Source organism: Pristiophorus japonicus, chromosome 2 (genome assembly GCF_044704955.1).
Source record: "Pristiophorus japonicus isolate sPriJap1 chromosome 2, sPriJap1.hap1, whole genome shotgun sequence".
NCBI lineage: Eukaryota > Metazoa > Chordata > Chondrichthyes > Pristiophoridae > Pristiophorus > Pristiophorus japonicus.
This window is the reverse complement of record NC_091978.1, coordinates 200,303,447-200,326,761: the sequence shown is the minus strand read 5'-3', so window position 1 is coordinate 200,326,761 and position 23,315 is coordinate 200,303,447. Positions and strand designations below refer to the sequence as shown.

The 23,315-nt window shown below is 43.4% G+C and overlaps 1 protein-coding gene across 1 annotated transcript in view; it reads right to left on the bottom strand.

Moving 5' to 3' along the window:
- The window catches only part of ppargc1a (peroxisome proliferator-activated receptor gamma, coactivator 1 alpha), a 183,378-nt gene that overhangs the window by 64,867 nt on the left and 95,196 nt on the right, over positions 1-23,315 (bottom strand). Inside the window, exons 6-7 of the mRNA XM_070863518.1 lie at positions 19,035-19,080; positions 18,846-18,919 (exon numbers count right to left, since the gene is read on the bottom strand). Of these exons, the coding sequence (XP_070719619.1) occupies positions 18,846-18,919; positions 19,035-19,080 (120 nt within the window). The remainder of the gene's footprint in view (positions 1-18,845; positions 18,920-19,034; positions 19,081-23,315) is intronic.

Sequence of the window (23,315 nt, the reverse complement as noted above, 5' to 3'; positions counted from 1 at the left end):
ATTACGGAGACATGGCCCCTGTGTGACCAAGGCTGGGAACTCAACATCCAGGGGTATTCAACATGCAGGAAGGATAGTCAGAAAGGAAAAGGAGGTGGGGTAGCGTTGCTGGTTAAAGAGGAAGTTAACGCAAAAGTAAGGAAGGACATTAGCTTGGATGATGTGGAATTTGTATGGGTAGAGCTGCGGAATACCAAAGGGCAGAAAACGCTAGTGGGAGTTGTGTACAGACCACCAAAGAGTAGTATTGAGGTTGTGGACAGCATCAAACAAGAAATTATGGATGCATGCAATGAAGGTACAGCAGTTATCATGGGCGACTTTAATCTACATATAGATTGAGCTAACCAAACTGGTAGCAGTACGTTGGAGGAGGGTTTTCTGGAGTGTATTAGGGATGGTTTTCCAGACCAATATGTCGAGGAACCAACTAGAGGGCTGGCCATCCTAGACTGGGTGATGTGTAACGATAAAGGACTAATTAGCAATCTTGTTGTGCGAGGCCCCTTGGGGAAGAGTGACCATAATATGGTAGAATTCTTTATTAAGATGGAGAGTGACACAATTAATTCATAGACTAGGATCCTGAACTTAAGGAAAGATAACTTCGATGGTATAAGACGTGAATTGGCTAAAGTAGACTGGTGAATGATACTTAAAGGGCAGATGGGGGATAGGCACTTAAAGATCACATGAACTTTAACAATTGTACAATTGTCTGGAGTAAAAATAAAATGGGGAAGGTGGCTCAATCGTGGCTAACAAGGGAAATTAGGGATAGTATTAAATCCAAGGTAGAGGCACATAAATTGACCAGAAAAAGCAGCAAACCTGAGGACTGGGAGAAATTTAGAATTCAGCAGAGGAGGACAAAGGGTTTAATTAGGAGAGGGAAAATAGAGTATGAGAGGAAGCTTGCTGGGATCATAAAAATTGACTGCAAAAGCTTCTATAGATATGTGAAGAGAAAAAGATTAGTGAAGACAAACATAGGTCCCTTGCATTCAGAATCATGTGAATTTAGAATGGGGAACAAATACTTCGGTTCTGTCTTCACGAAGGAAGACACAAATAACTTTCCAGAAATACTAGGTCTAGTGAGAAGGAGGAATTGAAGGAGATCCTTATTAGTCAGGAAATTGTGTTAGGGAAATTGATGGGATTGAAGGCCGGTAAATTTCTGGGGCCTGATAGTCTGCATCCCAGAGTACTTAGGAAGTGGCCCTAGAAATAGTGGATGCATTGGTGATCATTTTCCAACAGTTTATCAACTCTGGATCAGTTCCTATGGACTGGAATGTAGCATCACTTTTTTAAAAAGGAGGGGGAGAGAAAATGGGGAATTATATACTGGTTAGCCTGACATCAGTAGTGGGGAAAATGTTATTAAAGATGAAATAGCAATGCATTTGGAAAGCAGTGACAGGATCGGTCCAAGTCAGCATGGATTTATGAAAGGGAAATCATGCTTGATAAATCTTCTAGAATTTTTTGAGGATGTAACTAGTAGAGTGGACAAGGGAGAACCAGTGGATGTGGTGTATTTGGACTTTCAAAAGGTTTTTGACAAGGTCCCACACAAGAGATTGGTGTGCAAAATTAAAGCACATGGTATTGGAGGTAATGTATTGACGTGGATAGAGAACTGGTTGGCAGACAGGAAGCAGAGAGTCGGGATAAATGGATCTTCTCCAGAATGGCAGGCAGTGACTAGTGGGGTGCCGCAGGACTCAGTGCTGGGACCTCAGCTATTTACAATACATATTAATGATTTAGATGAAGGAATTGAGAGTAATATCTCCAGGTTTGCAGATGACACTAAGCTGGGTGGTAGTGTGAGCTGTAAGGAGGATTCTAAGTGGCTGCAGGGTGACTTGGACAGGTTAGGTGAGTAGGCAAATGCAGTATAATGTAGATAATGTGAGGTTATCCACTTTGGTGGCAAAAAAATGAAGGCAGAATATTATCTGAATGGCAGCAGATTAGGAAAAGGGGAGGTGCAATGAGACCTGGGTGTCATGGTACATCAGTCATTGAAGGTTGGCATGCAGGTGCGCAGGCGGTGAAGAAGGCAAATGGCATGTTGGCCTTCATAGCTAGGGGATTTGAGTATAGGAGCAGGGAGGTCTTGCTGCAGCTGTACAGGGCCTTGGTGAGGCTTCACCTGGAATATTGTGTTCAGTTTTGATCTCCTAATCTGAGGAAGGACGTTCTTGCTATTGAGGGAGTGCAACAAAGGATCACCAGACTGATTCCCGGGATGGCAGGACTGACATATGAGGAGAGACTGGATCCTCTGGGCCTGTATTCACTGGAGTTTAGAAGAATGAGAGGGGATCTCATTGAAACATATAAAATACTGATGGGACTGGACAGGTTAGATGCAGGAAGAATGTTCCCTATGTTTGGGGAGTCCAGAACCAGGGGTCACAGTCTAAGGATAAAGGGTAAGCGATTTAGGACCGAGCTGAGGAGAAACTTCTTCACTCAGAGAGTTGTTAACCTCTGGAATTCCCTACCGCAGAGAGTTGCTGATGCCAGTTCATTAGATATATTCAAGAGGGAGTTAGATATGGCCCTTACAGCTAAAAATATCAAGGGGTATGGAGAGAAAGCGGGAAAGGGGTACTGAGGTGAAGGATCGGCCATGATCTTATTGAATGGTGGTGCAGGCTCGAAGGGCCGAATGGCCTACTCCTGCATCTATTTTCTATGTTTCTATGTTTCTATGTTGAATATACTCAAAGACTGAGCCTCCAGAACTCTCTGGGGTAGAGAATTCCAAAGATTCACCACCCTCTGAGTGAAGAAGTTTCTCCTCATCTCTGTCCTAAATGGCCGACCCCTTATTCTGAGAATAGTGAACAGTGAGGATAATGATAGACTTCAGGAAGACATAGACAAGCTGGTGAAATAGGCGGATACATGACAGATAAAATTTGACATAGAAAAATGTGAAGTGATGCATTTTGGTGGAAAGAATGAGGAGAGGACACTTAAACTAAATGGTACAATCCTAAAGGGGGTGCACAAACAGAGAGAACTAATGGTATGTGTGCATAAATCATTGACGGTGGCAGGGCAGGTTGAGAAAGTGGTTAAAAAGGCTTACTGGATCCTGGGCTTCATAAATTTAGGTATAGAGTACAAAATGTGAAAATTATGATGAACTTGTAAAAACACTGGCTCAGCCCCAACTGGAGTACTGTGTCCAACTCAGGGGATCATACTTTAGGAAGGATGTGAAGGCCTTAGAAAAGGTGCAGAAAATATTTACGAAAACGATATCAGGAATGAGGGACTTCAGTTATGTTGATAGACTAGAGAAGCTGGTGTTGTTCTCCTTGGAGCAGCGAAGATTGAGAGATTTGATAGGGGTGTTTAAAATCATGAACGGTCTGGACAGAGTAAATAGAGAGAAACTGTTCCCATTGACAGAAGGGTCGAGAACCAGAGAACACAGATTTAAGATGATTGGCAAAACAACCAAAGGCGACGTAAGAAAAACATTTTTTACACAGCGAGTGGATTTGGATCTGGAATGCACTGCCTGAAAGCGTGGTGGAAGCAGACTAAATTTTATCTTTTAAAAGGGAGTTGGATAAGCATCTGAAAGAAAAAAAATTTCAGGGCTTCGGGGAAAGGGCAGGGGAGTGGGACTAGCTGAGAGTCGTCGGCACGGGCTTGACGGGCCGATTGGTCTTCTTCCGTGGTGTAACCATTCTACGATTCTATGATTCTATGATTTAGCTTCCAGACCTCTCCTAGTCTAAGTCACATCTCTAATAATGTCATGATATTACACCCATGAATGTAATTTGCACCTTCTGTTCACCAGTTTTATTCAGAATACCTTGTGCATTTACATTCATATAACTCAAAGCAACTTCTATCTGTTCGGCAATCTTATTCCTTTTAATTCCTTTTCCTTCTAGTTTGTCAAGCACAAGTTTCTTATAAAAATACTTGTTGACTGGCCCTGATTAACTCCCGTTTCTTCGAGCGCTTAATAATTTCATCCAGTATTATAGATTCTAGGGGGCTGAAATTGCCGCTCTCATTAAGGCCTGTTACCACCGCAAATCGGTGGCCACACTGCAGAGTGGAGTGGCCACCGACTTTTGGTAGAATGGCTGCTGATAGCCCAATTGCCCTCCCAAGGTGTCCCGGTGGTGCTCCCATTCACACCCTACCACTCCGCTGCTGCTGATCCGTCTTAAGCGTGTCATCACTGTGCGCACCGCTGATCTAACCCCCCAGTGGCGACATTCCCCTCTGAAAATCTTCGGCCCACCCAGTGGTCTTAAAACAAGCTTTTCTCGGTGATCCAGTGAGGCTGTGGTCTTCTGCAACGGCAGTGCGGCTTCCGTTAAAGGGGAGGGTGCACTGCCGCTGCCACCATGTCTTTTTTTTGTTGGCCGACTGCTATGTCGGCCCGACTAATATGACCCTGGGTTCGGCCGGGCCACCAACAGCAGCCTGGCATCCCCTCTTGGGTGCCAGGCTGCTGGCCCGGCCGAAACCCTCCCTGGTGGCTCAGTGGGCCAAAGTTTTATAATCACGGAGGCTCTCTGCTTTAAGTGAAGGGGAGAGCCGTGGTGACGCGATGCCATGATTACATCATTGTGGTGGTCACCCCGCACCAACCCCCATCTTCCGTCCCTCAGTTGCTGTCACCACCGCGCATCTGCACCTTAGGTGTAGTCACCACCCCCATTATGATCGAGTTCCGAATCAGAGAGAAAAAAAATCAAAGAACAGCATGTCGCTCAAGAGGCGACCTGAACCACTGTTGCGGTAAACACCATCGAAACGAGGTGGGAGCGCCCCATTTTGGGTGGGGGGCAATTTCTACCTCTAGTAGTTTATCACCAACTGAAGTCAAATTATAATTGACATAATATATTGGCTTATCTCTGACTCCTTTCGAATAAGTCACATATATTGGTCACAAGTTCTGTGGCACAATAGCCCAGAAATCGCAGTTTCTCCTCCCCTCGGGCGTTCAACTGGATTCTACAAAAAAGAAGCGCACTTACCTGAAGCTGCTGCACCCACGCGAGTTTCTGGTCCTGAGCCCTCCACCGATTGCGTGTCGCAGCGCGTGTAGGTCAGGACATGCACAGGGCTGGAGCTGCAGTCACATGGCTCTGGGCAGTCAATCAAGGTAAAGTATGTTCTCATTCATAATAATGGAAACTCTGAGAAACCCTCCCAAACACACAAAACATTAATAAAAAAATAAAAAAAATACACTACCTATTTAATATTAATTTAAATTAAAGCTAGTTATGTATTATTGAAAAAAAAATTCTGATTTTTTTTTTAAAAAGCTTTATTTGATATGCTTTAAAATAAATTTAACGCAGTGGGCAGGGTTTTTAAAAATAAAATGTGTTTCTTTACTTTTATTTTTTATGTTTTAAGTGTGCTTTAAAACTCTTACGCCTGTAAAGGTAGGCTATACGCCTGCTTTTAGCAGGCGCAAGAGTTTTGAGGACATTTGCTGGGAAAAATATGGGTAAATACCGCAGTCTTGCCCTTGCAAATGTCCTCACTCCTGATATGCGTTGGATCTGTCAAGCTCCAACTTGACGGATTGGAAAAGCCAGTTTTCAGTGCATGCGCATTGTGCGCCAGAAAACGGCTTTTGGATGCCTTCCCGGGTCCATACACACTCCGTACGGACCCAGGGAGGCAGAGATTTCCAAGCCAATTTATCTGTTCACAAAATTTTGGAACCTGTAGGTTTACACTTACATATCCAAGGAAAACTAGGAAAGAAATACTGGAGGCTCTGATTAAAATTTTCTACAGTAAGAGTAATTTTTTTAGTACTTTTTATTTTTGAACAGTCACCTCTCCACTAACTAACCTCTGGTGGTGCTAACCCAATGTTCACTCTCTATGTGAAAACTGAGATAAGATACTTATTTATTATTCCTGTTGTTCCTTCATTCTCTTGTACAAGTTTGTCTCCATCTTTTATCAGTGCTGCACTTACTACTCTTGCACCTCATCTGAAAGACAGCACTTCCCACAATACAACACTCCTTCAGTACTACACTGAAGTATCAGCCTAGACTATCTACCCAAATCCCTTGAATCCACAAAATACTACTTTCTCAGGCTCTTTTCCCATAGAATTGTGAGATGTTGGCTGAGCAGTTCCATGCTACATAGGAGGCAGTCAAGAAATCACATCATATGCAAGGGAGTAGATACCTCTAACATTGTAACATTATGAATCATTGCTCAAAAGGACAGGGAACTTTTCTGGATTCAACAGGTCACATAGCTAAACCAGCTATTAAAGTGTTTAAATTGTTGCTTCTTAAAAATATATTTCTACAAGTGAAATGTTCCAGTTGACAATTATTACCTGAATTACTGGACATATAAGACTAGTTTCTGCATTATATACATCTTCATCTGTTTTACCCGTACATGCATCATCATCTCTCCCAATTGGTGAAAAGGGACATTCTGATTTTGTTGGCTTTAGGGGCCATCCAAGTCTTGTTAATTTGAACTGATTGCCAGGTTTTCAGAAGATTCCCATTTTACAAGAAACTTGTTTTTCAAAGCTTTATAAAACTGTTATATTAAAGAAGCATCAAAATCATAGAATAAATATTTGACAAGCCTCTTTTTGATTGTTTGCTGGTGCAACACAATTAATTAAATTGTACAGAAAAGCAGACTCTGTCACTTGTGTTGGGGGCGGGGGGTTGGGAGGGTTAAAAAGGAGCAGGTCAATACCATTCTGTTTTTCGTGGTGGATGAAGTGCTTGCCAAAATCAGGCGGGAGCCTCATGCAGGTATGCGAATCGGGGTCCTATTACATTAGTCAGATCCCAATGCTTCTGCAATTATCAAACCTAATAACATTTCTATTTGAGGTCTCACAAACTTTTTGAAGGTATTAGAACCAGAGGCAGTGTTCTTAAAGAGCTATTATTGAAACTGAAAGTTGTCAAGCAAGTTTTACAGTGGTTTTGCATTCATGCGATACAAGGACATCAATCACATCACCAACTGTGTGAGTGTGTATAAGATTGTGTGAATGGACAGAAAAAGCATCTATGGTTCCACTCTCAGTACTATTGAATAAGGCTTGCTGGTTCACAAATGTATGACCACTGAATAAGGATAGCATTGGACTATGACAGCTCAGCAACAACAACTTGTATTTATATAGCACCTTTAATCCCAAGGTGCTTCACTGGAGCATAATAAAACAAAATTTGACACCAAGCCACATAGGAGATATTAGGTCAGATGACTAAAAGCTTCGACAAAGAGATAGGTTTTAAGGAGTGCCTTAAAGGAGGAAAGAGTGGTAGTGAGGCAGAGAGGTTTAGGGAGGGAGTTCCAGAGCTTAGGGTCTTGGCAGCTGATGTCACGGTCACCAAAGGTACAGAGATTAAAATCAGGGATACTCAAGAGGCCAGAATTATAGGAGTGCAGATACCTCGGGGGGTTGTGGAACTGGGGGGGGGGAATATAGAGATAGGGAGAGGTGAGGCCCATGGAGGGATTTGAAAACAAGGATGAGAATTTTAAATTGGAGGCACTGCTTAACTGGGAGCCAATGTAGGTTAGCAGTGATAGGTGAAAGTTAGGACACAGGGAACAGAGTTTTGGATGACTTTAAGTTTACGGAGGGCAGAACTTGGGAGGCCGTCCACAAGTGCATTGGAATACTCAAGTCCAGAGGTAACAAAGGCATGGATGAGGATTTCAGCAGCAGGTGAACTGAGGCAGGGGCGGGGTCATGTGAGGTGGAAACAGGTGGTCTTAGTGATGGCGTGGATATGTGGTCAGAAGCTGATCTCAGGGTCAAATATAACACCAAGGTTGCGAACAGTCTGGTTCAGCCTCAGACAGTTGCCAGGGAGAGGAATGGAGTCAGTGGCTAGGGAACAGAATTTGTTGCGAGGACTGAGGGGTTGAGAGAGGTGCTGGTGAGGTGGAGCTGGGTGTCATCGGTGTACATGTGGAAACTTACACTCTGTTTTCGGATGATGTTGCTGAGGGGCAGCATGTCGGTGAGAAATAGGAGGGGGCTAAGAATAGCTCCACTGTCAAACATCATGCAAGCATTCACTGTTGCAGTAGATATCAGATAAACTGCAGCTCAAACTTTCCGAATGACTAATATGACGTTCCAAAGCAGGGTTTTCAGGCAAGGCTTTCTGCCGCTTCCATAATAGTTTCTCTAGGTGTCTGTCTTGGTCCCTCTTGCAGTTTCTGCAATTTATCTCTCTCCTCTTCAACTTCACATTTGTTTCTATCTTTCACTACTCCTTCACTTGTGTTTTTCTCTCTATCTCACTTTCACTTCACTTTTTCGCTCTGTGCTTCTTTATTCCCTTCTCTCTTTCCTCTTGATTCTTCTCACATTTTGTCCCCAGTAAGTGAGCCATTGAATAACAACAGTAGAGAGTGGCTATTGCATAATATCCTAGAGAAGAGGTCTATAGTGGTGTGGATATCATGCCTCTTGTATTTCAGAGATTTCTTTGCCAGAATGTGATTGGGTCCAATTTTGTTAAAGATGGGAATTGGGGAGAAGGGTTTTACATAAAATGATTGGTGAATAATAAAAGTAAACAATAATCAATTAAAAATGAGAAAATCGACATAAATATTTAACCAAGGAGTAAAAAGATAATTGACAGTCATTACAAACACAATAAATATTCATATGAAGATACAAATGCCATAATCATAATGGGCTTGAAATCCCTGGGTCCATGCGGAGTGTGTACGGACCCGAGAAGGCATCGCAAAAGCCGATTTTCAGCGCGCGATGTGCATGTCCCGAAAAACGTTTTTTCCAATCTGTCAAGTTCTAGCTTGACAGATCGCACGCATCTCGGCAGCAAGGAAATTCGCATGGGCAAGATTGCACTATTTGCCTATCTCTTGCCCAGCAAATGTCCTTAAAACTCATGCACCTGGTAAAAGCAGGCACATAGCTTACTTTTACCAGCGTAAGAGTTTTAAAACATATCAAAAAATATAAAAGTAAAATTTTGAAACACATTTTTATGTTAAAAACCCTATCCACTAAGGTATGTTTATTTTAAACCCTAATTACAAAACTTAACAAAATAGGAAAAATATTTTTTTCTAATACATTTATTAACTTTAATTTCAATTAATTTTAATTATGTGAGATGTGTTTTTTATTTTTTATGCTGTGTTTAGTGTGCTTAGGTTTTTTTTCTCATTAATAGCAATGAAAACGCATAGATACGGAGTTCTCATTGCTATTAATGAGAACACTGTACCTGATTGGTTGTGCAGTTACACATGACTGCACCTTTTGTGTTCGAACCTCGAGGACGGGAACGCGCTTCGAAGCATGGGAAGAGAAGGCCTCCCCAACGGAATAGCAGGCGCCTCTGGGACCACCAGGTAAGTTGGTAAAAATTCTCAGGTTTGAGGCATTCGTCCGAAAGAACATGGGAACATATGTTCCTCCTGTTATGCTCTTCCTCGACTATATGGGAAGTCAGGGACACTTCCGGTGTCCCTGACGACTATGTGTGCAGGAAGTGTATCCGCCTGCAGCTCCTGACGGACAGCATTGCGACACTGGAGCTGCGGGTGGTTGAACTCTGGGGCATCCACGATGCTGATAATGACGTGAATAGCACATTAAGCGAGTTGGTCCTACCGCAGGTAAAGGATACACAACCAGATAGTAAACGGGTGACCAACAGGAAGAGCAGTGCAAGGAAGGTAATGCAGGGGTCCCCTGCGGTCATCCCCCTGCAAAACAGATGCACCGCTTTGGGTACTGTTGAGGGGGATAACTCATCAGCAGCCAAGTTCATGGCACCGTGGGTGACTCTGCTGCATAGGAGGGCAGGAAAAAGAGTGGGAGAGTGAAAATGATAGGGGATTCGATTGTAAGGGGAATAGATAGGCATTTCTGCAGCCGCAACCGAGACTTCAGGATGGAATGTTGCCTTCCTGGTGCAAGGGTCAAGGATGTCTCGGAGCGGGTGCAGGACAATCTGAAAAGGGAGGGTGAACAGTCAGTTGTCGTGGTGCATATAGGTACCAACGATATAGGTAAAAAACGGGATGAGGTCCTACGAGACAAATTTAGGAAGCTGGGAGCTAAATTAAAAAGTGGGACCTCAAAAGTAGTAATCTCAGGATTGCTACCAGTACCACGTGCTAGTCAGAGTAGGAATCGCAGGATAGCTCAGATGAATACGTGGCTTGAGGAGTAGTGCAAAAGGGAGGGATTCAAATTCCTGGGACATTGAAACTGGTTCTGGGGGAGGTGGGACCAGTACAAACCGGACAGTCTGCATCTGGGCAGGACCGGAACCAATGTCCTAGGGGAAGTATTTGCTAGTGCTGTTGGGGAGGAGTTAAAATAACATGGGAGTGGGATGGGAACCTATGCAGGGAGAGAGGGAAATAAAATGGAGGCAGAAACAAAAGATAGAAAGGAGACTAGTAAATGTGGAGGGCAGAGAAACCCAAGGCAAAAAACAAAAAGAGCCACATTACAGCAAAATTCTAAAAAGACAAGCCTGAAGGCTATGTGCCTCATTGCGAGGAGTATTTGGAATAAGGTGGATGAATTAACTTCACAGACAGCAGTTAATGGGTATGACGTAATTGGCATCACGGAGATATGGCTCCAGGGTGACCAAGGCTGGGAACTCAACATCCAGGAGTATTCAACATTTAGGAAGGATAGGCAGAGAGGAAAAGGAGGTGGGGTGGCGTTGCTAGTTAAAGAGGAAATTAATGTAATAGTAAGGAGGGACATTAGCCTGGACGATGTAGAATCGGTATGGGTGGAGCTGTGGAATACCAAAGGGCAGAAAATGCAAGTGGGAGTTGTGTACAGACCACCAAACAGTAGTAGTGAGGTTGGGGACAGCATCAAACAAGAAATAAAGGATGTGTGCAATAAAGGTACAGCAGTTATCATGGGCGACTTTAATCTACATATTGATTGGGCTAACCAAACTGGTAGCAATGCGATGGAGAAGGATTTCCTGGAGTGTATTAGGGATGGTTTTCTGGACTAATATGTCGAGGAACCAACTAGAGGGCTGGCCATTCTAGACTGGGTGATGTGTAATGAGAAAGGACTAATTAGCATTCTTGTAGTGCAAGACCCCTTGGGGAAGAGTGACCATAATATGGTAGAATTCTTTATTAAGATGGAGAGTGACAAAGTTAATTCAGAGACGAGGGTCCTGAACTTAAGGAAAGGTAACTTCGATGGTATGAGACGTGAATTACCTAGAATAGACTGGCGAGTGATACTTAAAGGGTTGACGGTGGATAGGCAATGGCAATCATTTAAAGATCACATGGATGAACTTCAACAATTGTACATCCCTGTCTGGAGTAAAAATAAAACGGGAAAGGTAGCTCAACCGTGGCTCACAAGGGAAATTAAGAATAGTGTTAAATCCAAGAAAGAGGCATATAAATTGGCCAGAAAAAGCAGCAAACCTGAGGACTGGGAGAAATTTAGAATTCAGCAGAGGAGGACAAAGGGTTTAATTAGGAGGGGGAATATAGAGTATTAGAGGAAGCCTACTGGGAACATAAAAACTGACTGCAAAAGCTTCGATAGATATGTGAAGAGAAAAAGATTAGTGAAGCCAAAAGTAGGTCACTTGCAGTCAGATTCAGGTGAATTTATAAAGGAGAACAAAGAAATGGCGGATCAGTTAAACAAATACTTTGGTTCTGTCTTTACGAAGGAAGACACAAATAACCTTCCGGAAATACTGGGGGACTGAGGGTCTAGTAAAAAGGAGGAACTGAAGGAAATCCTTATTAGGTGGGAAATTGTGTTAGGGAAATTGATGGGATTGAAGTCGATAAATCCCTGGGGCCTGATGGTCTGCATCCCAGAGTATTAAGGAAGTGGCCCTAGAAATAATGGATGCATTGGTCATCATTTTCCAACGGTCTACCGCCTCTGGATCAGTTCCTACGGACTGGAGGGTAGCTAATGTAACACCACTGTTAGAAAGGAGGGAGAGAGAAAACAGGGCATTATAGACCAGTTAGCGCGACATCAGTAGTGGGAAAATGTTGGAATCAATAATTAAAGATGAAATAGCAGCATTTGGAAAGCAGTGACAGGATCGGTCCAAGTCAGCATGGATTTATGAAAGGGAAATCATGCTTGACAAATCTTCTAGAATTTTTTGAGGATGTAACTGGTAGACTGGACAAGGGAGAACCAGTGGATGTGGTGTATTTGGACTTTCAAAAGGCTATTGACAAGGTCCCGCACAAGAAATTGGTATGCAAAATTAAAGTACATGATATTCGGGGTAATGTATTGATGTGGATAGAGAACTGGTTGGCAGACAGGAAGCAGAGAGTCGGGTAAACGGGTCCTTTCAGAATGGCAGGCAGTGACTAGTGGAGTGCCGCAGGGCTCAGTGCTGACACCCCAGCTATTTACAATATACATCAATGATTTAGATAAAGGAATTGAGTGCAATATCTCCAAGTTTGCAGATGACACTAAGCTGGGTGGTGGTGTGAGCTGTGAAGAGGATTCAAAGAGGCTGCAGGGTGACTTGGACAGGTTAGCTGAGTGGGCAAACGCATGGCAGATGCAGTATAATGTGGATAAATGTGAGGTTATCCACTTTGGTGGCAAAAGCACAAAGGCAGAATATTATCTGAATGACGGCAGATTAGGAAAAGGGGAGGTGCAACGAGACCTGGGTGTCATGGTACATCAGTCATTGAAAGTTGGCATGCAGGTACAGCAGGTGGAGAGGAAGGCAAATGGTATGTTGGCCTTCACAGCTAGGGGATTTGAGTATGGGAGCAGGGAGGTCTTACTGCAGTTGTACAGGACCTTAGTGAGGCCTCACCTGGAATATTGTGTTCAGCTTTGGTCTCTTAATCTGAGGAAGGACGTTCTTGCTATTGAGGAAGTGCAGCGAAAGTTCACCAGACTGATTCCCGGGATGGCAGGACTAACATATGAGGAGAGACTGGATCGACTGGGCCTGTATTCACTGGAGTTTAGGGGATGTCATAGAAACATGTAACATTCTGACGGGACTGGACTGGTTAGATGCAGGAAGAATGTTCCCGATGTTGGGGAAGTCCACCACCAGGGGACATAGTTTAAGGATTAGAGGTAAGCCATTTAGGACTGAGAATAGGAGAAACTTCTTCACTCAGATAGCTGTTGATGCCAGTTCATTGGATATGTTCAAGAGGGAGTTTGATATTGCCCTTACGGCTAAAGGGATCAAGGGGTATGGAGAGAAAGCAGGAAAGGGGTACTGAGGTGAATGATTAGCCATGATCTTATTAAATGGTGGTGCAGGCTCGAATGGCTGAATGGCCTACTCCTGCTGCTATTTTCTATGTACCATGACACCCAGGTCTCGTTGCACATCCCCTTTTTCTAATCTGCCGCCATTCAGATAATATTCTGCCTTTGTGTTTTTGCCACCAAAGTGGATAAACTCACATTTATCCACATTATACTGCATCTGCCATGCATTTGCCCACTCACCTAACCTGTCCAACTCACCCTGCAGCCTCTTAGACTCCTCCTCACAGCTCACACCGCCACCCAGCTTAGTGTCATCTGGAAACTTGGAGATATTACCTTCAATTCCTTCATCTAAATCATTAATGTATTTTGTAAATAGCTGGGGTTCCAGCACTGAGCCCTGCAGCACCCCACTAGTCACTGCCTGCCATTCTGAAAAGGACCCGTATATCCCGAATCTCTGCTTCCTGTCTGCCAACCAGTTCTCTATCCACATCAATACATTACCCCCAGTACCATGTGCTTTAATTTTGCACACCAATCTCTTGTGTGTACATTGTCAAAAGCCTTTTGAAAGTCCAAATACACCACATCCACTGGTTCTCTCTTGTCCACTCTACTAGTTACATCCTCAGAAAATTCTACAAGATTTGTCAAGATTGATTTCCCTTTCATAAATCCAGGATGACTTGGACCAATCCTGTCACTGCTTTCCAAATGCGCTGCTATTTCATCTTTAATAATTGATTCCAACATTTTCCCCACTACTGATGTCAGGCTAACCAGTCTATAATTACCCGTTTTCTCTCTCCCTCCTTTTTTAAAAAGTGGTGTTACATTAGCTACCCTCCAGTCCATAGGAACTGATCCAGAGTTGATAGACTGTTGGAAAATGATCACCAATGCATCCACTATTTCTAGAGCCATTTCCTTAAGTACTCTGTGATGCAGACTATCAGGCCTTGGGGATTTATCAGCCTTCAATCCCATCAATTTCCCTAACACAATTTCCTGACTAATAAGGATTTCCTTCAGTTCCTCCTTCTCACTCGACTCTTAGACCTCTAGTATTTCCGGAAGGTTATTTGTGTTTTCCTTCGTGAAGACAGAACCGAAGTATTTGTTCAATTGGTCTGCCATTTCTTTGTTCCCCATTATAAATTCACCTGATTCTAACTGCAAGGGACCTATGTTTCTCTTCACTAATCTTTTTCTCTTCATATATCTATATAAGCTTTTGCAGTCAGTTTTTATGTTCCCAGCAAGCTTCCTCTCATACTCTATTTTCTCCCTCCTAATTAAACCATTTGTCCTCCTCTGCTGAATTCTAAATTTCTCCCAGTCCTCAGGTTTTCTGCTTTTTCTGGCCAATTTATATGCCTCTTCCTTGGATTTAACACTATCCCTAATTTCCCTTGTTAGCCACGGTTGAGCCACCTTCCCTGTTTTATTTTTACTCCAGACAGGGCTGTACAATTGTTGAAGTTCATCCATGTACTCTTTAAATGTTTGCAATTGCCTATCCACCATCAACCCTTTAAGTATCATTTGCCAGTCTATTCTAGCCAGTTCGCGTCTCATATCATCAAAGTTACCTTTTCTTAAGTTCAGGACCCTAGTCTCTGAATTAACTATGTCACTCTCCATCTTAATAAAGAATTCTACCATATTATGGTCACTCTTCCCCAAGGTGCCTCGCACAACACGAGTGCTAATTAGTCCTTTATCGTTACACATCACCCAGTCTAGGATGGCCAGCCCTCTATTTGGTTTCTCGACATATTGTTCTAGAAAACCATCCCTTATCCACACTAGGAAATCCTCCTCCACTGTACTGCTACCAGTTTGATTAGCCCAAACTATATGTAGATTAAAGCCGCCCATGTTAACTGCTGTACCTTTTTTGCACGCATCCCTAATTTCTTGTTTGATGCTTAAAGTAGATAAGTCACTAGGACCGGATGTGTGGCTTCTTTCGTTTAAAAGCCAGTGAGCAGCATACCTGGGACCTCCAGACCATGGCATGGCCATGCAGTTTTACAGCAACATTGCCCTTAAAGTGATTATGGGAAATGTTTCAACTTACGTAGGGCTCAAGTTTCGGCCTGATTTGCTCCTACTTTGTTGGAGCAACTAGTTTAAAATGGAGCATCTTAGAAATTGCAATTCTCGGCATTTGGTTGGCTCCAGTTCGAGTGAGTTAGAATAGTTTCATTTTAGAACAGATTTTTTGTTCAAAAGGGGGCGTGTCCAGCCACTTATGCCTGTTTTGCAAGTTTGGGCAGCGAAAACTTACTCTAAACTAACTTAGAATGGAGTAAGTGTAGATTTTTGTACGCTCAGAAAAACCTTGCCGACACTTATAAATCAGGCATAGGGAACGAGAGATAGGCGGGGGTTTGGGGGGAAGGGGGGTTTACAAATATTTAACACTTCACTTTTACAAATATAGAGCCATTATCAATAATAACTGATAAATAAATCAATAAATCAACCAATGAATCAATCAAAAAAATTAAAAAATTAAAAATTAAAAAATAATTAAAAAATCAATCAATCAATCAAAAATTAAGTTTCTACTCACCTACTGCAGCATCGGGGCCCTTCAACAGTGTGCTGGGATGACCCCCGCCTCCCCAGTGTCTCTCTCTCTATCTCTGTCAATGTCTGTCTCTCTGTCTCTGTCAGTGTCTCTGTGTTTCTGACAGCGAGGGGTGGGGGGGGAGAGAGGGCGGAGGGGAGAGAAAGGGGAGAAGAGGGGGGAGAGGAGAGGAGGGGGGAAAAGGAGGGGGGAGGAGGGGAGGAGGGTGAAGGAGGGGAGAGAGGAGGGGGAGGAGATGGGTGAGGGGGGAGGGGGAGGGAGGGGGAAGAGGAGGGGGAGAGGGAGAGGTGAGAGGGAGGGGGGAGAGGAGGTGGGGAGGGGGGAGAGGAGGTGGGGAGGGGGAGGGGGGAGAGGAGGTGGGGAGGGGGAGGGGGAAGAGAAGGTGGGGAGGGGGATGGGGGAGGGAGGGAGAGGATGGGGGAGCGAGGGAGGGAGAGGAGGGGGGAGCAAGGGAGGGAGGGAGGGAGAGAGGGAGAGAGAAGGAGAGAGGGTGGGAGTGAGGGAGAGGACGGATGAGGGAGGGAGTGAGGGAGGGAGAGGAGAGGAGGGGGTGGGGGGGGAGAGGAGGGGCAAGGGAGGCGAGGCGGGGGGATATGGGGAGAGGCTGAACGGGCCGGGCCGCTGACGATGACACTTCGGACGGGGCACGCCCCCAACGAGATGCCAGGCAGGCGGGCCCCGCTGACGACGGGGAGGGAGGAGGGGGGAGGCTGAATGGGAGGGAGGGGGTGAGAGGCTGAATGGGCCCGGCCGGGCCACCACCGACACTTCGGGCGGGGGCTGCCAGCAGCGAGATGCCAGGCAGGCGGGCGGGCCCCGCCAACGACACGAGGGAGGTGTGAGGGGGGGAAGATGAGGGGGGGAGAAGAGTGGGGGGAAGGCTGAACGAGAGGGAGGGAGGGGAGGAATGGAATGGGAGGGAGGGAGGCGGGGGTGGGAGCTGAACGGGAGGGATATCTGAGTCCCGATCTTTGCCCGGGGAGCCCAGTCGGCCAGGGCTAGGGTCGGGCCCCTCCCATGCAGCCTCGGGGGTGAGGAGCTACTGCACATGTGCGCACACTCTAGCATGCATGTGCAGAGGTCCCGGCACTGTTTTCAGCAGCGGGACCTGGCTCCGCCCCCGACCCCTTGTGCTGCATCATGCTGAGCATGAAGACGTCCTGAGGAGACCGGAGAATCACAAGGTAAGTTTTCGGCGCTCTTTTTATTCCAGAAAATCGGTGCACCTTATGGGGATGCGTTGTTTTTCCAGAGGGCGGAAACTTGGGCCCATTGATACTAAATCAATGGAAAATACTTTGTGGAGTTGTGTGGAATATTTGAGTGAAAAAGACATAACTCATGAATGACAACGTCATGAGTAAGTTATAAAGGTCTGTCTCATGACAGGACTATATTCTATATTCCACAGCTTCCTATTGAATATACAGTTTATACAACATGTGTTTTGTGTATTAGATCATTGAAACGTAAACGTTGAATAAATTATGGTAATGTTGAAATGTACAAAAAAAATCACAAAGTTTAAAATGACCATGCATTGTGTAAAATTTGAAGTCCAGTTTGTGCATTTATGATTGATTTGACATGAGGGAACAGGACGAAGATTATCTCTTCACTTAGAAGCAACGTGTAGCCACCATGTCTCAATCCTAACAGTCATGGAGCTACAATATTTTTGCTTTGAGCAGTGAAAATTCTATTTAATCACCAATTTAAAGATGGCATGTGCTTGTTTTATTTTTACATTAGTTTTGCTTTACAATCAATACCTACATAAAAATAGATTTTTATGGCAAACAAGGGCCCTGAATTTGAGGCTCCTACGAGTGCATACGAAGTGCACACACGCCCACAGGGGCCGCGCAAGTTCCATGTTTAGGTATGCGAAGCGCTTGCGCCTAAACCCAGAACTTGCGATCTGTCAAGAATCCTCTTGACAGATCGCATGCATCCAGAAGTAAAGGGCCTCCGCGGGTAAAGAGTTGGACCAATTTGCCCAACTTCTGCCCAGCGAATGTCCTTGAAATTCTTATGACTGATAAAAGCAGGCCTGCTTTTATCAGCGTAAACTTTTAAAAGACAGAAAAATACATTTTTTCAATAATGTAAGTTTATTTTTAGACCCTTTAAGATATGTAAATTTATTTCTCAAAAATTACATTTCTGTTTTAAATAATTAATTAAAATCCATTTTGATTAATTTTAAATAGGTGATATTTAAAAAATATATATTTTCAGTGTTTGTGTGTTTTAGGGGTATTCCCATTCATACTTATGGTGATTCCGTACATACAAAACGCACCACAAGTATGAATGGGAATACCTTACTTTGATTGGTTGCGCCAGCCCACATGATCTCGGGAACGTGTGCGAAGCTCCTACGTCCCTAGGATACATGGGCCTCGACGCAGGATCTTCGCATAGAGACCCAGGACCACGTCTCCAAACCTCCCGGACCACCAGGTAAATTCATAGAAGTTTTTCAGGTCGGAGACATCTGCCCGCAGGAAGCCTCCAACCGCAATTTCTGGGCCATGGTTGTTTTAAAATAAAATATAATGATGGTGTTCATTATAAAAACAACATTCTGTTTGTTGAAAAGATTGTTGCCCTTCATTTCTCCAGCTCGCTCATTCTATTCTGTATTTGTGTTTGATTGGCTACCCTATCAAATAGGGTGGCTACTGAATATCCTGAATAGCCATTGGCCTTTATGTACTAATTTGTGTGGAAAAACAATGCAGCAATGAGAACCCATCAGTGTAGTTTAGACTATGAAAATCTGTAACAGGTATCATAAAACAGCATGGAGAATATATCAGGGAAATAACATCAGTGTCTGGAAAATATAATCCTGCTTTTAAATTGTTGATTCAATTTATAAAGAACAATTAATTGACAATGCAAAGATAAAGCAAAAGCAGGTCTTACCAGCAGTGCCAGAGAGTTGCACACTCAACGTACGTTCAATGGTCTTGGTCTCAAATGGGGAACCTTTAGGATCACTGAAAAAGGTGTTTTATTCTTTTCAGTTGCTTAATAGTTTTGCATTAAAAAAAATCAAACGCATTGTTTCTTCACAATATGAGCAGACCTATAATTTTTTTTAGAAACACTTACTTTGATGATTCCGGTGTCAAGGGCAGGGACAGAGTTGTTGGTCTAGCTGTAAAAATGAAAACAGAAACACATGAGTTATTGATAACCTAAAGCATGTGCCATTGAGCATTACTTTATGTGTTAAATTCATTTAGGAACAGAAAAAGAAGCTATAACCAATGAGATAAAAAGCAAAACTAAAATCTGGGTTTAGAAAATGCTAGAAATTTGCAGCAGCTCAGTCAGCATCTGGAAGAGAATGGTTTGCGCTTTGATTGGAGCCCTTCAATAAGAGTGAAAAAAGGCACAACCAGCTGCTCCATCAGGGGATCATGAGGATCTTCGTGGGCCAGGCAGTCTCCATAAAATGTTTTTTCTTACTCTAAAGGCAACAGGTTGTTGCTATTTCAGAATGGTGCAGTGCATCCTATGTCTGCCCTCAGGTGAATGTAAAAGATCCCATGGCACTATACAAGGAAGAGCAAGGCAGTTCTCCCCGGTGTTCTGACCAATAATTATCCCTCAACCAACATCAATAAAACAGATGATCTGTTCATTATCACATTGCTGTTTGTGGGACCTTGCTGTGTGCAAAGCAGCAGCTGCATTTCCTGCATTACAACAGTGACTTCACTTCAAAGATATTTCATTGGCTGTAAGGCATTTTGGGATGTCATGAAAGGTGCTATATCTATGCAAGTCTTTCTTTTTCTATCTTTCAGAGGCCCACAGAGTGATCAGATTGTAAGACTGAAGTTAAATGGGAAGAACCCAGCTGAATTCTGCCTCAAATTCCAGAACCATGAAAGGAGATGTCTCTGCCCTCTCTGGCCCCAGGAGTTTCAGCTTGTAAGTCATAATTTATACAAACAAATAGCAACAAGAGTACAAATAGGCAAATCAGTGTGGAAAATGTATTTTGTAACATTTTATTATATCCCATTTTAAATTAGGTGACTATATAAGTTATATTTTATGTAAATATTTGTGATACTAAAAAGAATGGCACAAATTATTGATAGCAATGAATTCACAAAAAACAATAACTAATTAATCAAAAAGTCAGCACTTTGTTTTTCATTATAAGACTAAGATATTCATGTCCATATAAATTTGAAATTAAATGTAACTTTTTTAAAACAAAATTGCCTATGAGCTGCAGCTGCTAGATTTATTTTTAATATTACAATATAAAGATATTCAAGTGACATTACACATAAAGGATGTAAATTTGAGAGTGGAAGTTTACGCAAAATAAGATGCCCAGTGGTACCAATCAAGTAGCACAACCAGTTAATTTTACATTAATCACTCCAACATGTATTATATTTATGCAAGATATTGATTTTTAAAAAGGCAGAAAAACTGGGTCAGACAGGAAGTTACTGTACTGTCTATTTGGCTCTTATCTGGGTTTAAATATAACTCAATCTAATGGAAAGAACGGTTGGTAGTAAGAATACCAAAGGAAATGGGTTTGGGCAGTCTCAACACAGATGTTTACAATCTATATTAATAACTTAGATGAAGAGACCATGTGCAATGTATTTAAGTTTGCTGATGATACAAAGTTCGGTGGGAAAGTCAGCTGTGAGGAGAACACAAAGAATAATCAAGGTTAGGTGTCCTCGTAGGGGAAACACAGAAAGCTAGCATTCAGGTACATCAAGCAATTAGGAAGGCAAATGACATGTTGACCTTTATTGCAAGGGATTGGAGTACAAGAGTAAGGAAGTCTTGCTACAATTGTACAGGGCCTTGGTGAGACTACACCTGGAGTATTGTGCACAGTTTAATCTGCTTATCTGAAGAATGATGTACTTGCCTTAGAGGTGGTGCAACAAAGGTTCACTGGATTGATTCCTGTGATGAGAGGGTTTCCTATGAGGAGAGATTGAGTAGATTGAACCTATACGCTGTGGAGTTTAGAAGAGTGAGAGGTGATCTCGTTGAAACATACAAGATTCTGAGGGAGATTGACAGGGTAGATGCTGAGTGGTTGTTTCCACTGGATGGAGAGTCGAGAACTAGGGGGCACAGTCTCAGAATAAGGGGTTGGCCATTTAAGACTGAGATGAGGAGGAATTTTTTCACTTAATGGGTTGTGAATCTTTGCAATTCTGTATCCTCAGAGGGCTATGGATGCTGAATCTTTGAGTATATTCAAGGCTGAGATAGACAGATATTTGGATTCTCGGGGAATCAAGAGATCTGGAGATCGAACAGGAAAGTGGAGTTGAGGTCAAAGATCAGTGATGACCTTATTGAATGGCAGAGCAGCTTTGAGGGACCATATGGCCTACTCCTGCCCTTAATTCTTATGTTCTTATGTTCCTAGTGGGTGTGGTTCACAATACAATAATGCTCTTAAATTAGCACAACCCAGAAAGGCGATAGGGATATCTGGTGGAGCGAAATGGAAAATGTCACACTGCTGCAGTAGGGATACTCTTCTGAAGTTGGTGCTACAGCAAATTTCTGGGCAGAATAGAAGGATCTTTACTTTTGTCCATGCTTTATTAAGCCTAGCAGTAGTGACACTGTTATTTTCTTCTTCAACACTAATCTCACATGAACTATGCCCACCTTTTGCTCCTCACGCTGACCACAGTGGATTTTCCTGTGTCAACTAGTGTTGGGCAGACTTCACAAGGGATTACCTGTTGGAGGGGCAGAAGGGAGCTACATCTGTAACAACTGAAGAAGTGGGCAAAATGTTTGATTTGGCACATCAGCCAATCATTCAATAATTGATTGTACTTGGCATGTGCTCTATTTAAAATGTTAACACCCTTTTCCGAGCTGCTCCATTTTATTTTTTCCAGGCTTCACCCTTTCCTTTTTTTTCTTTTTCTGGATTCCTCTGTTGTTCCCATTATGTTTTGCCCCAGATGCATCGGTCCTTGTTTTCCTTTTTCCAGGCTGCTTTTTTCTCTTGTGCTGTGTGTTATATGATTGCTAATCCAAGGGTGGACATCTCGTTGAAAATTGTGGTTTCTTTGCAAATTTTCAAAAGTTAAATGTGAACTTATGAGCTGTAAAATGTTATCTCTTCCTCAGCCGATTTTAGTTGTTTACATTTTATGGGCTTGGAATGGGCACCCTAGAATGGTGCTATTTTAGGATAAATTCTGAATCAGCCAATAGCAGCATTGAGATGAGACTCTTCCAAACTCCTAATTTCAAACCATTAAAATTAGTGGAGGTAGAAATAGAATTAGCCAACATCGCAGGAGAGCAGGAAAGAGAAGCGGTAAGAGTGGGCCATGAAAGAGGATCCAGAGCCAAGAATTGTGGGTCAGAAGTAACCAAGATCCCAGAGGAGATGTTTGCCAATTCTCTTTTCTGGCCCCGATCTTTCTTTCCTCGGCTCACTCTCGTCGCTCCTCTTTATGGTCCAAAACTCGGCTGCCCATGACCTAACTCGCACCAAGTCCCGTTCACCCATCACCCCTGTGCTCGCTGACCTACATTGGCTTCCGGTTAAGCAAAGCCTCGATTTCAAAATTCTCATCCTTATTTTCAAATCCCTCCATGGCCTTGCCCCTCCCCATCTCTGTAATCTCCTCCAGCCCCTAAACCCCGCCCCCCCCCCCAAGATGTCTACGCTCCTCTAATTCTACCCTCTTGCGCATCCCTGATTATAATCGCTCAACCATTGGTGGTCATGCCTTTTGTTACCTAAACCCCAAGCTCTGGAACTCCCTTCCTAAACTTCTCCGCCTCTCTACCTCTCTTTCCTCCTTCAAGGTGCAACTTAAAACATATCTCTTTGACCTGCGCTAATTTCTACTTATGCAGCTCGGTGTCAAATTTCTTTCTCATGCTACTCCTGTGAAGCGCCTAGGGATAGAAACATAGAAACATAGAAAATAGGTCCAGGAGCAAGCCATTCAGCCCTTCTAACCTGCACCGCCATTCAATGAGTTCATGGCTGAACATGAAACTTCAGTACCCCCTTCCTGCTTTCTCGCCATACCCCTTGATCCCCCGAGTAGCAAGGACTTCATCTAACTCCCTTTTGAATATATTTAGTGAATTGGCCTCAACTACTTTCTGTGGTAGAGAATTCCACAGGTTCACCACTCTCTGGGTGAAGAAGTTTCTCCTCATCTCGGTCCCAAATGGCTTACCCCTTATCCTCAGACTATGACCCCTGGTTCTGGACTTCCCCAACATTGGGAACATTCTTCCTGCATCTAACCTGTCTAAACCCGTCAGAATTTTAAACGTTTCTATGAGGTCCCCTCTCATTCTTCTGAACTCCAGTGAATACAAGCCCAGTTGATCCAGTCTTTCTTG